Source organism: Coregonus lavaretus, assembly GCF_964263955.1.
Source record: "Coregonus lavaretus genome assembly, chromosome: 25".
Lineage (NCBI taxonomy): Eukaryota > Metazoa > Chordata > Actinopteri > Salmoniformes > Salmonidae > Coregonus > Coregonus lavaretus.
In genome coordinates this window covers 30,179,016-30,194,833 of record NC_140012.1, presented here as the reverse complement: position 1 = coordinate 30,194,833, position 15,818 = coordinate 30,179,016, and the positions used below count along the sequence as shown (strand labels likewise).

Here is a 15,818-nt window from a genome sequence, read left to right as displayed (position 1 = left end):
AGCTGGAGCAGTTTTGCCTTGAAGAATGGGCAAAAATCCCAGTGGCTAGATGTGCCAAGCTTATAGAGGCATACCCCAAGAGACTTGCAGCTGTAATTGCTGCAAAAGGTGGCTCTACAAAATATTGACTTTGGGGGGGTGAATAGTTATGCACGCTCAAGTTTTCTGTTTTTTTTGTCTTATTTCTTGTTTGTTTCACACACAAAAATATTTTGCATCTTCAAAGTGGTAGGCATGTTGTGTAAATCAAATGATACAACCCCCACAAAAATCCATTTTAATTCCAGGTTGTAAGGCAACAAAAATAGGAAAAATGCCAAGGGGGGTGAATACTTATGCAAGCCACTGTAACACCTCATCACTCTGTCTCTCCCTGTATGAGGATGGAGTGATGTTCAGAGATAATGGGAATGGGAGAAAATCCCTGTTGCGTGGCATGTGAAAGGCTCTCTCACCTCAGACACATTTAATCCCATTTGTAAAATAAATTAGGTGGGAAAATGCATTAAATCTGGATAGATAAACAGGAGTATCCAGAGTAGATTAGTGGAATCGAGTGAGAGTTTGGATTCTGTTCATGGACTGTGTTAAAAGAAGGGCTGAATTTGAGGGAGTGTTTGGATTCAACAATGAAAATCCTCACAATGTGAATTAAAACTATAGAGCAGTGCTCCAAGTCATTCCTAGTCGATCACCAAACATTTCTATAAAAAACTCAACGATAAAGCCTTGCATTCTTTTTTTTTTATTCGTTTCGCGCTGTTGGCGGTAGGTGCACTTGATTTAGCAGCCAGGAAGGCAAAGTATTCACATTTTGAACCATTTATTTTATTTGAAGGTAGAACTCCACCTACCCGGCAGGCCCAGAGAGCAAATCAAGTGCACCTATAGGCCTACGGCTGGCCAATCAGATAGCTCAGATTACCGTGTCTGCACAGTTTTCTCGAGCCATAGACTGTAAAAAGAAACCTTGAATGCACAGAAAGTTGATACTGTGAGAATTCAAAACTTTTAAAACCATGACTAGAGAGCGACTCAATGAATACAGCAAAGAGCTGCTGTTTTTATGAGTAAGTTCATGTTTAAGTTGTTATTCAGCACTGTCAGTCAACACTTTGTTCAACAAGCCATAAAATGTGCGTTCTCCCTACTTCCACTCACGCTACAACCAGCACTGCAGCTGCAATGAATGAGTATAGTGTTCCGATAAGCTTGCGTTGTTATTATTAGCGGCTTGTGTCTTTTTTTTAGATCAAGGAATATTTCACTTTCTCTGGTCGTAGGAGTAACAACATGAATTAGTGCATGAGGCAGAAATAATGCAGTGCGACTTGAGTTTCACCATCAGCTGGAAGACTGTGTCCCCTTTTCTCAGCGGAGGGAGGGAGAGCAGAGGGACGGTGAGTGAGGTGAGAGGCAGACCATCAAATGCAGGCCATCAGTCCAGAAAAAAAAAAGCGAATGATTATGCTCACTTAGCCAGGCCTCACAAGTAATACAACAAATTATATATTACCAGTGTGATGATATACCAAAATGGTCTGAGAAGAACAACATTGCAGAGCAATTCAAGCATATCCAATAAGCAGTGATTGCACATTGTGACAGCGGAGGCGTCGGGTGAGGTTGTCTCTCTCTGGCGGGAGGTAAGCTTGGCTTATATGGTGTCGAGTAAAGCTTAAACCATGTATTTAGATTGTAGGTAGGTATTGTAGTTAGGTATTGTAGGTAGTTTATCTAGATAGTTATTGTAGGTAATTATTGTAGGTAAGTATTGTATTCGGCTGAGGCCGGTGAAGCATGAGGCTAGCTAACCCACTACCTGGACTAGCTAGCGGGTAGCTACTAGTAACTATTAGCAACTGTGGATAGTTGTTTCCAATGTTATTTCACGCTTAAGAGTACCTGTAATTAATTATGCCAGCTAGCTGCCTACCATTCAGCTGTTTTTCTAACCTCATTATCTGAAGCGCTAACGTTAGGTAGTTAGTAGCTACTGTACTCGAAATGTAGCTAGCTTGTTGCTACCTGGATAGCTAACTAAACAATAGCTGGAACGACCTAGCTTTAATATTTGGAGACGCTTTCTCTCCGTTGGGACAGACGCGAACTGGCTGAATCGATTCAGTGGCTAGCTTTGCACTTAACTGGCTAACAGTAGCTACTAAGGGTAAGTTATAACCTACATTTGTGTTTTGTTTTTACATACTGGTAACCAGAGTCGTTCAAGGGAATTCGGGACATGGGTGACTAGTTAACGTTAGCTTGGCTCTCTCTGTGTGTTCGTGCCATGGGAGGAGGGGTTGGTTCGTTGGCAGAGAGCAATGGCTAGCTAGTATGCTAACTATTCTAGCTAACTAACTGGCTGAATAAGTTGACGACGGACTCACTCAAACTGTCAAAACTAACCCAAAACTTTACACAACGTTAGACACGGACACGAATGATCTGCTTGGCATGTTAACACACTGGTGGTTTGTTGTAACCGAGTATTGGTGCTAAACCGTGTTATTGGAGGCTGGCATGCTAGTTGGCTATGGCGTCATAGGATTCGGTGCCCTGGACGGTTTTCACGGAAGAATACTGTACCAAGTTAGCTAGCTGAATAAACTAAGTTAGAGTCTATTCCTAGAAAACATTGAACCGCTGTAGTTTACAACAATTATAATTTCTAAAGTGGAAGTCGCTTTCCCAGATGTTTAGTTCATTTAATTCAGATCTCCTTTGAATTATTGTAGCCGTTTTCTGTAGCCTGTCAACTATGTGTCTGTCTATCCCTGTTCTCTCCTCTCTGCACAGGCCATACAAACGCTTCACACAACGTGGCTGTTGCCACTCTAATCTGGTGGTCCCTGCGCGCACAACCTACGTGGAGTTCCAGGTCTCTGGGAGCCTCTGGAACTGCCATTCTGCGGCCAACAAGGCAGAGTTCACCTCAACCTATGCTACCCTCCAGTCCCTCGACTTCTTGGTGCTGACGGAAACATGGATTACCACAGAAAACACTGCTACTCCTACTGCTCTTTCCTCGTCTGACCATGTGTTCTCGCATACCCCGAGAGCATCTGGTCAGCGCGGCGGTGGCACAGAAATCCTCATCTCTCCCAAGTGGACATTCTCTCTTTTTCACCTGACCCATCTGTCTATCTCCTCATTTGAATTCCATGCTGTCACAGTCACTAGCCCATTCAAGCTTAACATCCTTGTCATTTATCGCCCTCCAGGTTCCCTTGGAGAGTTAATCAATGAGCTTGACGCCTTGATAAGTTCCTTTCCTGAGGATGGCTCACCCCTCACAGTTCTGGGTGACTTTAACCTCCCTACTTCTGCCTTTGACTCATTTCTCTCTGCCTTCTTCTTTCCACTCCTTTCGTCTTTTGACCTCACCCTCTCACCGTCCCCCCCTACTCACAAGGCAGGCAATACACTTGACCTCATCTTTACTAGATGCTATACTTCTACTAATCTCACTGCAACTCCCCTCCAAGTCTCCGACCACTACTTTGTATCCTTTTCTCTCTCGCTCTCCTCCAACACTATTCACTCTGCCCCTACTCAGATGGTAATGTGCCGTCGCAACCTTCGCTCTCTCTCTCCCTCTACTCTGTCCTCTTCCATCCTATCATCTCTTCCCTCTGCTAAATCCTTCTCCCTCCAATCTCCTGATTCTGCCTCCTCAACCCTCCTCTCCTCCCTTTCTGCATCTTTTGACTCTCTTTGTCCCCTATCCTCCCGGCCGGCTCAGTCCTCTCCTCCTGCTCCGTGGCTTGAGGACTCATTGCGAGCTCACAGAAGAGGGCTCCGGGCAGCCGAGCGGAAATGGAGGAAAACTAGACTCCCTGCGGACCTGTCATCTCTTCACTCCCTCCTCTCTACATTCTCTTCCTCTGTTTCCGCTGCCAAAGCCACTTTCTACCACTTTGAATTTCAAGCCTCTGCCTCTAACCCTAGGAAGCTCTTTGCCACCTTCTCCTCCCTGCTGAATCCTCCTCCTCCTCCCCCTCTCTCCTCCCTCTCTGTGGATGACTTCGTCAACCATTTTGAAAAGAAGGTTGATGACATCCGATCCTCATTTATTACGTCAAATGACACCGCTGGTCCTGCTCACACTTCCCTACCCTATGCTTTGATTTCTTTCTCCCCTCTCTCTCCAGATGAAATCTTGCGACTTGTGACGGCCGGCCGCCCAACAACCTGCCCGCTTGACCCTATCCCCTCCTCTCTTCTCCAGACCATTTCCGGAGACCTTCTCCCTTACCTCACCTCGCTCATCAACTCATCCTTGACCGCTGGCCATGTCCCTTCCGTCTTCAAGAGAGCGAGAGTTACACCCCTCCTCAAAAAACCTACACTCGATCCCTCAGATGTAAACAACTACAGACCAGTATCTCTTCTTTCTTTTCTCTCCAAAACTCTTGAACGTGCCGTCTCTAGCCAACTCTCCTGCTATCTCTCTCAGAATGACCTTCTTGATCCAAACCAGTCAGGTTTCAAGACTGGTCATTCAACTGAGACTGCTCTTCTCTGTGTCACGGAGGCTCTCCACACTGCTAAAGCTAACTCTCTCTCCTCTGCTCTTATCCTTCTAGACCTATCCGCTGCCTTTGATACTGTGAACCATCAGATCCTCCTCTCCACCCTCTCCGAGTTGGGCATCTCCGGCGCTGCTCACTCTTGGATTGCGTCCTACCTGACAGGTCGCTCCTACCAGGTGGCGTGGCGAGAATCTGTCTTTGCACCACGTGCTCTCACCACTGGTGTCCCCCAGGGCTCAGTTCTAGGCCCTCTCCTATTCTCTCTATACACCAAGTCACTTGGCTCTGTCATATCCTCACATGGTCTCTCCTATCATTGCTACGCAGACGACACACAATTAATTTTCTCCTTTCCCCCTTCTGATAACCAGGTGGCGAATCGCATCTCTGCATGTCTGGCAGACATATCAGTGTGGATGTCGGATCACCACCTCAAGCTGAACCTCGGCAAGACGGAGCTGCTCTTCCTCCCGGGGAAGGACTGCCCGCTCCATGATCTCGCCATCACGGTTGACAACTCCATTGTGTCCTCCTCCCAGAGTGCAAAGAACCTTGGCGTGACCCTGGACAACACCCTGTCGTTCTCCGCTAACATCAAAGCGGTGACCCGATCCTGCAGGTTCATGCTCTACGACATTCGCAAAGTACGACCCTACCTTACACAGAAAGCGGCACAGGTCCTAATCCAGGCACTTGTCATCTCCCGCCTGGATTACTGCAACTCGCTGTTGGCTGGGCTCCCTGCCTGTGCCATTAAACCCCTACAACTTATCCAGAACGCTGCAGCCCGTCTGGTGTTCAACCTTCCCAAGTTCTCTCATGTCACCCCGCTCATCTGCACACTCCACTGGCTTCCAGTTGAGGCTCACATCTACTACAAGACCATGGTGCTTGCCTACGGAGCTGTGAGGGGAACGGCACCTCCTTACCTTCAGGCTCTGATCCTACACCCAAACGAGGGTACTACGTTCATCCACCTCTGGCCTGCTAGCTCCCCTACCTCTACGGAAGCACAGTTCCCGCTCAGCCCAGTCAAAGCTATTCGCTGCTCTGGCACCCCAATGGTGGAATAAGCTCCCCCACGACGCCAGGACAGCGGAGTCACTGACCACCTTCCAGAGACACTTGAAACCCTACCTCTTTTAAGGAATACCTGGAATAGTATAAAGTAATCCTTCTACCCCCCACCCCCCCATAAAAAAAAAGAAGAAAAGTGGTTGTCCCACTGGCTATCATAAGTTGAATGCACCAATTTGTAAGTCGCTCTGGATAAGAGCGTCTGCTAAATGATGTAAATGTAAAAATGTAAATGTGATAATGTATTGGGCCTATAGCCTACTGCACAAACCTCATTGCTACAGAACTGTTTTTAATTGGTTAATGTTGTATAGGCTTACGTTTGTTAAGTCATGTTTTTTTTTATCAGAGCGGTAGATCTCGGCTTGCATTTTTACTCAGAAAGTGATCTTGACTCAGAAAAGGTTAGTGACCACTGCTATAGAGGATGTAGGTTATTTTTTGTTAGTTCTCATTGTCCCTTAATCCAGTACAAATTTTATCTGACTACAGATAATATAAGAACCCAAAATACAGCAAAACACAACCCCCTCCCACCCCAACCTTCAGTGTGTCCCTACAATCTTTTCTTGTACAGACTATACTCTATACTGTTTGGATGGGTAAGTGGTGGTCATAACAGTTCATTATAGCTACAGAGAGAACTATTTGACCTTTGAATAAATATACCACTGTATCATTGGTGAAATGGCTGTGAAATTAAGTAATCATGTGAACGACTGAAGCCTAGAGAATGGTGACGGCAAGTCAGAGATATATTTACAAATTGAGACCTTATCAAGTCTGCTGCCCAATTATAATCTTAAATTCTGTTCAATTTTTCCATTGACTTTTCTGAATATGCGCTTACTCTTTGATCTTGCATTTCTTTTTCAATTTACCCTCCTGTAACTTTCCAATTTCCATGCAACATTACACTGTAGGACCTGAGTGAAATCTAGCGTAATTAGCATAAGATAGCTGAGGATCATTTTAGTGGAAGCGAGTCAGCGACAGATGGAGGTTCAGTCAAGAAAACCATATCAAAGACCAGCTAATTTTTCATATGTGATCCAGGTGACTACTAGACTCGTTCCCTCGCAGCTACCTCCATAATTACAACTCCTCATGTTCATCTATTTTTCATGTGGTACATCCATAATCTGTTTAATTTAGGTATTAGGTTGATACTTTATAAAAGGTGTTTATCCTAGCTACACTAGTAAGCACGCAGTCATATTTGGCTTGTTAGAGAGCAAGGTATTTTCCGCAGAATATATTGGTTATTTTGAAACTATAGTGAGAAACCATAATTATGAGATTTTGAGGCATTCAGTCTAGTTATTTACAGCATCGCAACTGCACTCTTTATCCAGTTACAAATAGGCTTTATTTTACTGTTATGTGCAAGATTATATGCCTAAATTTTAATTGTATTATAAACTCAGCAAAAAAAGAAACGTCCTCTCACTGTCAACTGCGTTTATTTTCAGCAAACTTAACATGTGTTAATATTTGTATGAACATAACAAGATTCAACAACTGAGACATAAACTGAACAAGTTCCACAGACATGTGACTAACAGAAATGAAATAATATGTCCCTGAACAAAGGGGGGGTTAAAATAAAAAGTAACAGTCCGTTTCTGGTGTGGCCACCAGCTGCATTAAGTACTGCAGTGCATCTCCTCCTCATGGACTGCACCAGATTTGCCAGTTCTTGATGTGAGATGTTACCCCACTCTTTCACCAAGGCACCTGCAAGTTCCCAGACATTTCTGGGGAGAATGGCCCTAGCCCTCACCCTCCGATCCAACAGGTCCCAGACGTGCTCAATGGGATTGAGATCCGGGCTCTTCGCTGGCCATGGCAGAACACACACAGAACGAGCAGTATGGCTGGTGGCATTGTCATGCTGGAGGGTCATGCCAGGATGAGCCTGCAGGAAGGGTACCACATGAGGGAGGAGGTTGTCTTCAAAGCATCCCAAACCATCACACCACCACCACCATGCTTGATCTTTGGTATGATGTTCTTACTGTGGAATGCAGAGTTTGGTTTTCGCAAGGGAAAATGGGACCCATCTCGTCCAAAAAGTTGACTCAAGTTTGCCAAAAAGCACCTGGATGATCATCAAGACTCTTGGAAGAATGTTCTATGGACAGATGATTCAAAAGTATAACTTTTTGGACGACATGGTTCCAGTAATGCCTGACGAAAACCAAACTCTGCATTCCACAGTAAGAACATCATACCAAAGGTCAAGCATGGTGGTGGTGGTGTGATGGTTTGGGGATGCTTTGCTGCCTCAGGACCTGGACGACTTGCCTTAATAGAAGGAACCATGAATTCTGCTCTGTATCAGAGAATTCTACAGGAGAATGTCAGACCATCCGTCTGTGAGCTGAAGCTGAAGCGCAGCTGGGTAATGCAGCAAGACAATGATCCAAAACACACAATCAAGTCTACATGAAAATTGCTAAAAAGCAACAAATTGGAAGTTTTGAAATGGCCTAGTCAAAGTCCAGACCTAATCCCAATTGAGATGTTGTGGCAGGACTTGAAACGAGCAGTTCATGCTTGAAAACCCACACGTCACTGAGTTAAAGCAGTTCTGCATGGAAGAGTGGGCCAAAATTCCTCCACAGTGACGTGAGAGACTGATCAACAACTACAGGAAGCATTTTGTTGGAGTCATTGCAGCTAAAGGTGGCACAACCAGTTATTGAGTGTAAGGGGGCAATTACTTTTTCACACAGGGGAATTGGGTGTTGCATAACTTTGTTTATGAAATAAATATGTAATTGTTGTGTTATTTGTCCAGTTATGTTCCCTTTATCTAATATAAGGTTTTGGTTGAAGATCTGATAACATTCAGTATCACAAATATGCTAAAGTAGAGAAAATTAGAAAGGGGGCAAATACTTTTTCATAGCACTGTATCTTTGAAAGACAGGGTCCTGAAAAAGGGACGTTTCTTTTTTTGCTGAGTTTACTTTGTCACTGAGTTGCAATCTGAAAATATGATTACATAATACTTTTGTTTTTTTACTCAGTGAAATTTGATTCCCAGCTCCCATTAGTCCTGTTTGAGTCATGTGTTGGGTTCTAGGGATGATCATCAAGAGGAAAAGTGGTGAGATACCCTGTCCGCTGGCTGTGGAGGCCTTCGCTGCACACCTCAGCTACATCTGCAAGTATGACGACAAGTACAGCAAGTGAGTGAATACTGGATGTATTGTAGTCAGTTGTCATCCTGGGAGAAAGGTGTTAGCCTATATGAATGTTCATCATCATAGGACACGGGTGGCCAACCCTCCTCCTGATAAGCTACCCTCTTGCAGGCTTTTTCTCCAACCCTAGCTAGCACACCTGATTCTACTAGCTGCTAACAAGGACATTGATTAGCTGAATCAGCTGTGTTACAAAGAGGTTGGAGCAAAAGCCTGCAGACCCAGTAGCTCTCCATGAGGGTTTCCACCCCTGGTCTTTTGTAGGTCAAATGTTAGATTTTAATATGGCAAAGTATTCCGTTGTTTACAGCTTTGTGTGGCTTATTTCAGTCTTTCAGACTGCATTGGGACACGACGACAGTGTCAGCTCTAAACTCTCCTCCTACTGTGCTGCTAAACAGAGAGTCAGCCTGACTCCCCCTGTGTTGGGCCCAAGCTGGGTGCTCACACACTTCTCGCCATGCAATTCAGGCTCAAGTGAATCCTTAATTCATAATTCAATCACAGCCAGACATTAATGGAGGAGGATCACTCTATAGCATTCCATATCAGCCTCAATCCAGGGATGGCGTTCCGTACAACACCTGGAGAAGGTATTGTTTCAGGAATCACATTGATATGATATAGCAATCTTCTGAGATGCACAGCGTGACGGCAATAAAGATGACCTGGGACAACACCAGGAACTCAGATGCCCTGTTTAGAACCATACACTACAGTGCATTCGGAAAGTATTCAGACCCCTTCCCTTTTTCCACATTTTGTTACGTTACAGCCTTATTCTAAAATGGATTTAAAAAATAAAATCCTAATCAATCTACACACAATACCCCATAATGACAAAGCGAAAACAGGTTTTTAGCATTTTTTGCAAATGTATAAAAAATTAAAAACAGAAATACCTTATTTACATAAGTATTCAGACCCTTTGCCCTGAGACTCGAAATTGAGCTCAGGTGCATCCTGTTTCCATTGATCATCCTTGAGATGTTTCTACAACTTTATTGGAGTCCACCTGTGGTCAATTCAATTGACGGAAGCCACTCTTCAGTAAAAGGCACATGACAGCCTGCTTGTACTTTGCCAAAAGGCACCTAAAGGACTCTCAGACCATGAGAAACAAGATTCTTTGGTCTGATGAAACCAAGATTGAACTCTTTGGCCTGAATGCCAAGCGTCACGTCTGGAGGAAACCTGGCACAATCCCTACGGTGAAGCATGGTGGTGGCAGCATCATGCTGTGGGGATGGTTTTCAGCGGCAGGGACTGGGAGACTAGTCAGGATCGAGGGAAAGATGAACGGAGCAAAGTACAGAGAGATCCTTGATGAAAACCTGCTCGAGAGTGCTCAGGACCTCTGACTGGGGCAAAGGTTTATCTTCCAACAGGACAACGACCCTAAGCACACAGCCAAGACAATGCAGGAGTGGCTTCGGGACAAGTCTCTGAATGTCCCTGAGTGGCCCAGCCAGAGCCCGGACTTGAACCTGATCTAACATCTTTGGCGAGACCTGAAAATAGCTGTTCAGCGACGCTCCCCATCCAACCTGACAGAGCTTGAGAGGATCTGCAGAGAAGAGTGGGAGAAACTCCCCAAATACAGGTGTAACAAGCTTGTAGCGTCATATCCAAGAAGACTCAAGGCTGTAATTGCTGCCAAAGGTGCTTCAACAAAGTACTGAGTGAAGGGTCTAAATACTTATGTAAATGAGATATTTCAGGTGTTTATTTTTTATAAATTTGCAAACATTTCTAAAAACCTGTTTTTGCTTTGTCATTATGGGGTATTGTGTGTAGACGATTTAATCAATTTTAGAATAAGACTGTAACGTAACAACATTTGGAAAAAGTCAAGGGGTTTGAATACTTTCCGAATGCACTGTATAATGGAAGGAGATTTGAACTCTTAATTGCACAGTTATCTCACAAGTTTCTGTTCAAATCATCAACATGTATTGATCACATCTTTACTAATACTGCAGAAATATGCTTTAAAGGAGTATCCAAATCCATTGGATGTAGTGATCACAATATAGTAGCCATATCTAGGGACACCAAACTTCCAAAGGCTGGGCCTAATATAGGGTATAAGAGGTCATACAATATGTTTTGTAGTGATTCTTATCTTGATGATGTAAATAATATTTGCTGGTCTGTGGTGTGTAATGAGGAGCAACCAGACTCTGCACTTGACACATTTATGACATTTCTTATTCCAGTTACTAATAAGCATGCACCCATTACGAAAATGACTGTAAAAACTGTTAAATCCCCTTGGATTGATGAGGAATTAAAAAATGGTATGGTTGAGAGGTATGAGGCAAAAGGTTTGAAAATAAGTCCGGCAGCACAACCGATTGGCAAACGTACTGCAAATTGAGAAATCATGTGACTAAACTGAATAAAAAGAAGAAGAAACTATACTATGAAACAAAGATAAATTATATAAAGAATGATAGTAAAAAGCTTTGGAGCACCTTAAATGACATTTTTGGCAAAAAGGCAAACTCGGCTCCATCATTCATTGAATCAGATGGCTCATTCTTCACAAAACCCACTGATATTGCCAACTACTTTAATGATTTTTTCATTGGCAAGATTAGCAAACTTAGGCATGACATGCCAGCAACAAACGCTGACACTACACATCCAAGTATATCTGACCAAATTATGAAAGACAAGCGTTGTAATTTTGAATACCGTAAGGTGAGTGTGGAAGAGGTGAACAAATTATTGTTGTCTATCAACAATGACAAGCCACCGGGGTCTGACAACTTGAATGGAAAATTACTGAGGATAATAGCGGACGATATTGCCACGGCTATTTGCCATATCTTCAATTTAAGCCTACTAGAAAGCGTGTGCTCTCAGGCCTGGAGGGAAGCAAAAGTCATTCCGCTACCTAAGACTAGTAAAGCCCCCTTTACTGGCTCAAATAGCCGACCAATCAGCCTGTTACCAACCCTTAGTAAACTTTTGGGAAAAATTGTGTTTGACCAGATACAATGCTTTTTCACAGTAAACAAATTGACAACAGACTTTCAGTATGATTATAGGGATGGACATTAAACAAGTACGGCACTTACACAAATGACTGATGATTGGCTGAGAGGTATTGACATGTTGAATGCCTTGAGCTGTCTGTTTTGAACTACTGGCACACAGCTCGGACATCCATGCATACCCCACAAGACATGCCACTAGAGGTCTCTTCACAGTCCCCAAGTCCAGAACAGACTATGGGAGGCACACAGTACGACATACTACATGGAACAGTGGGGACTGTCATGCATACACACACATGATAACATATGCAATATACACACGTACACATGGATTTTGTGTTGTAGATATTTGGTAGTAGAGTATTGGCCTGAGAGCACACACTTAATGTGTTGTGAAATGTGTTGTAATGTTTTTAAAATTGTATAACTGCCTTAATTTTGCTGGACCCCTGGTCTTGGCAGCAGCTAATGGGGATCCATAATAAATACATATACAAATACAAAGCTAGTCATGCAATGGTAAGATAAGCTGAATACTGGATATCCATTGGAATGCCAATGATATTTGGGTAACAATTTGGATAGTCCCTCTGTAGATAGTCTATAGAGCATCAGTAACATTTCAACTAAGTATCTACTAACCATAGCTCTAACCCTAACCCTTATCCTAACCCTAAACTTAATCCTAAACTTAACCCTTACCCTAACCGTTATTCTAAACCCTATTCGTAACAATAGCAAGCATTTGCTTATCAACAGATAGTTTGTTGATAGTATGACCATTTGTAGAGCAGCTACAGATGGAATATCTGGACTATCCAAATGAAGTGTGACCGATACTTGTTGCATTTGCATTTTATAAGAAGATACCATGAAAAACATAATCCCTTTTCAGCATGGGACAGTAAATACATCCATAGTAAATCCACCTGCATTACGATTCCATCAAGTGGAACACGCATTTAATAATCTGGAGTTCCTAATCAACTAGAAGTAACACTTCTTCATTACAGTGCAATAGACTGGCTACTGTCAAGGGCCCACCCAGAGATTTCTATGTCCTAAATTGAGAACAGTGCCAAACGATGTTAACACTGGTCAAAGATAGAAGACTTAAATGAAGGGCACAAGCAGAGTAATAGATGGGATGGCTCATCACACACACACACACACCAGGAAGAATGGCACTTTACTTCTCTCCCTCTCTAACCTCTCACTGCCTCCAATTAGTTTGGACAGTAATGAGATGGTGTTCTGTAGCTCAGAGGACAACACTTGTGGGCTTGCAGGACTGCAGATTACATCTGGAGAGCCAGAAACGGGAACGTTTGCTGAATATCGCTCCTCCTCACCACTAACCAATGCCTCAAACTTAGTCATGGAGACAAGATATCCTCCTAACTATCTGTCTATGTGTCTTCCCTTCCTTCGGTCGTAACTCTGTCTAATTTCAGATTATCCAGTCAGAATACGGTATGTGATGGACTACAACATCTGACACGTATGATCAAATAACCAATTTTCCAAGATCCCAGATAGCCAATCAGAGTTGGTCTTTTTTCTTCCTCTCAGGTATTTCATCTTCCACAAGCCCAACAAGACATGGCAGCAGGTGTTCTGGCTGACCATCAGCATCGCCATAAACAACGCCTATATCCTGTACAAGATGTCCGATGCCTACCACGTCAAGTGCTACAGCCGAGCACAGTTTGGAGAGAGACTGGTGAGGGAGCTACTGGACTTAGATGACTGCTCTCCTACCCAGTGAGGTGACCACATAATCTTTGTAATATACACACACACATACTGTACACACACATACTGTACACACACACTGTCACACGTCTCACACGTACCCACAAACGCACACTGTTCATCACATGCAAAACACTAACACACACTAACCAAAACACTAATAGATTTGTTCTTTATAATTGTAGACACTGGGATAGGTCACTCCTTAAATGAAACCCTATTTTAACAGTGCCAAGTCTGGGTTAAATGGGTTGGGGGACCAAACCTCCAGGTCTGGGAAGCAGGTCTCTATATCTGAGTCGGAACGGTCTATAGATTCATGTTTCTTTACTGAGGCACAAAGCAGAGCCATTGTACAGTACACATGCCTCAATATTGTTAGTGTCACAGGCTGCATGACAAAAACGCAGTTGGATAATGTACTCTTGTTCAATGTGCAGATTTCTTTTCTTTTTTTTGATCAGGTTAAACATTGCTTCCATGTAGTGCAATGTCACTGTAATGTAAATCTATGATTCTATTCGACCACCTATGGAGCAACATCTGGTGTGTTCTCTCCAAGATAGACCTGAACCACTGAGCAGAAATACTATATATATATATATATATATATACTGTGTGTGTGTGTGTGTGTGTGTGTGTGTGTGTGTGTGTGTACAGTACCAGTACCAGTCAAAAGTTTGGACACACCTACTCATTCAAGAGGTTTTCTTTATTTTTACTATTTTCTACATTGTAGAATAATAGTGAAGACATCAAAACTATGAAATAACACATATGGAATCATGTAGTAACCAAAAAAGTGTTAAACAAATTTGGCATTCTCTCAACCAGCTTCATGAGGTAGTCACCTGGAATACTTTTCCAACAGTCTTGAAGGAGTTCCCACATATGCTGAGCACTTGTTGGCTGCTTTTCCTTAACTCTGCTGCCCAACTCATTCCAAACCATCTCAATTGGGTTGAGGCTGGGTGATTGTGGAGGCCAGGTCATCTGATGCAGCACTCCATCACTCTCCTTGGTCAAAAAAGCCCTTACACAGCCTGGAGGTGTGTTTGGGGTCATTGTCCTGTTGAAAAACAAATGATAGTCCCACTAAGCGCAAACCAGATGGGATGGTGTATCGCTGCAGAATGCTGTGGTAGCCATGCTGGTTAAGTGTGCCTTGAATTCTAAATAAATCACTGACAGTGTCACCAGCAAAGCACCCCCACACCATCACACTTCCTCCTCCATGCTTCACGGTGGAAACCACACATGCAGAGATCATCCGTACACCTACTCCGCACAGCGGTTGGAACCCAAAATCTCAAATTTGGACTCATCAGACCGAAGGACAGATTGTCTAATGTCCTTTGCTCGTGTTTCTTGGCCCAAGCAAGTCTCATGTTCGTAGTGGTATCCTTTAGTAGTGGTTTCTTTGCAGCAATTCAACCATGAAGTCTCCTCTGAACAGTTGATGTTGAGATGTGTCTGTTTGTCACGCCCTGGCTCTGGGGACTCTTAAATGTTGAGCCAGGGTGTGGATTTTCTATGTGTTATTTTCTATGTTTTGTTCTAGTTCGTGTATTTCTATGTTGGCCAGGGTGGTTCCCAATCAGAGGCAGCTGTAGCTTGTTGTCTCTGATTGGGGACCATACTTAGGCAGCCTGTTTGGCACTGTTTATTGTGGGATCTTGTTCCGTAAGGTTTGTTTTGGTGTTTAACCTAGGACTTCACGTATCGTTTGTTTTGTTGTTTTTGTATCGTGTATTAAGTACTAATAAAGAATGTACGCATATCACGCTGCGCCTTGGTCCGCTTCATCTAACGACGATTGTGACACTGTTACTTGAACTCTGTGAAGCATTTATTTGGGCTGCAATCTGAGGTGCAGTTATTTTAATGAACTTATCCTCTGCAGCAGAGGTAACTCTGGGTCTTCCTTTCCTGTGGCTATTGAAGAATCTCAAATATAACATATATTTTGATTTGTTTAACACTTTTTTGCTTACTACATGATTCCAAATGTGTTATTTCATAGTTTTGATGTCTTCACTATTATTCTACAATGTAGAAAATAGTAAATATAACGAAAAAACCCTTGAATGAGTAAATGTGTCCAAATATATACACTACAGTTCAAAAGTTTGGAGTCACTTAGACATTTTGTTGTTTTCGAAAGAAAAGCTATTCTAATGGAATATCTACATAGGCGTACAGAGGCCCATTATCAGCAACCATCAGTCCTGTGT

General features: G+C 43.2%; 1 protein-coding gene across 2 annotated transcripts in view; it reads left to right on the top strand.

The window, feature by feature from the left end:
• The window catches only part of pgbd5 (piggyBac transposable element derived 5), a 65,993-nt gene that overhangs the window by 33,274 nt on the left and 16,901 nt on the right, over positions 1-15,818 (top strand). Inside the window, exons 6-7 of one of the 2 annotated variants that reach the window (XM_084142076.1) lie at positions 8,704-8,809; positions 13,402-13,598. In XM_084142076.1, the coding sequence (XP_083998202.1) occupies positions 8,704-8,809; positions 13,402-13,597 (302 nt within the window). In that variant the 3' untranslated portion in view covers position 13,598. Of the gene's footprint in view, positions 1-8,703; positions 8,810-13,401; positions 15,014-15,818 lie in introns of those variants that run through there. The other variant, XM_084142075.1, reaches the window with a different exon arrangement.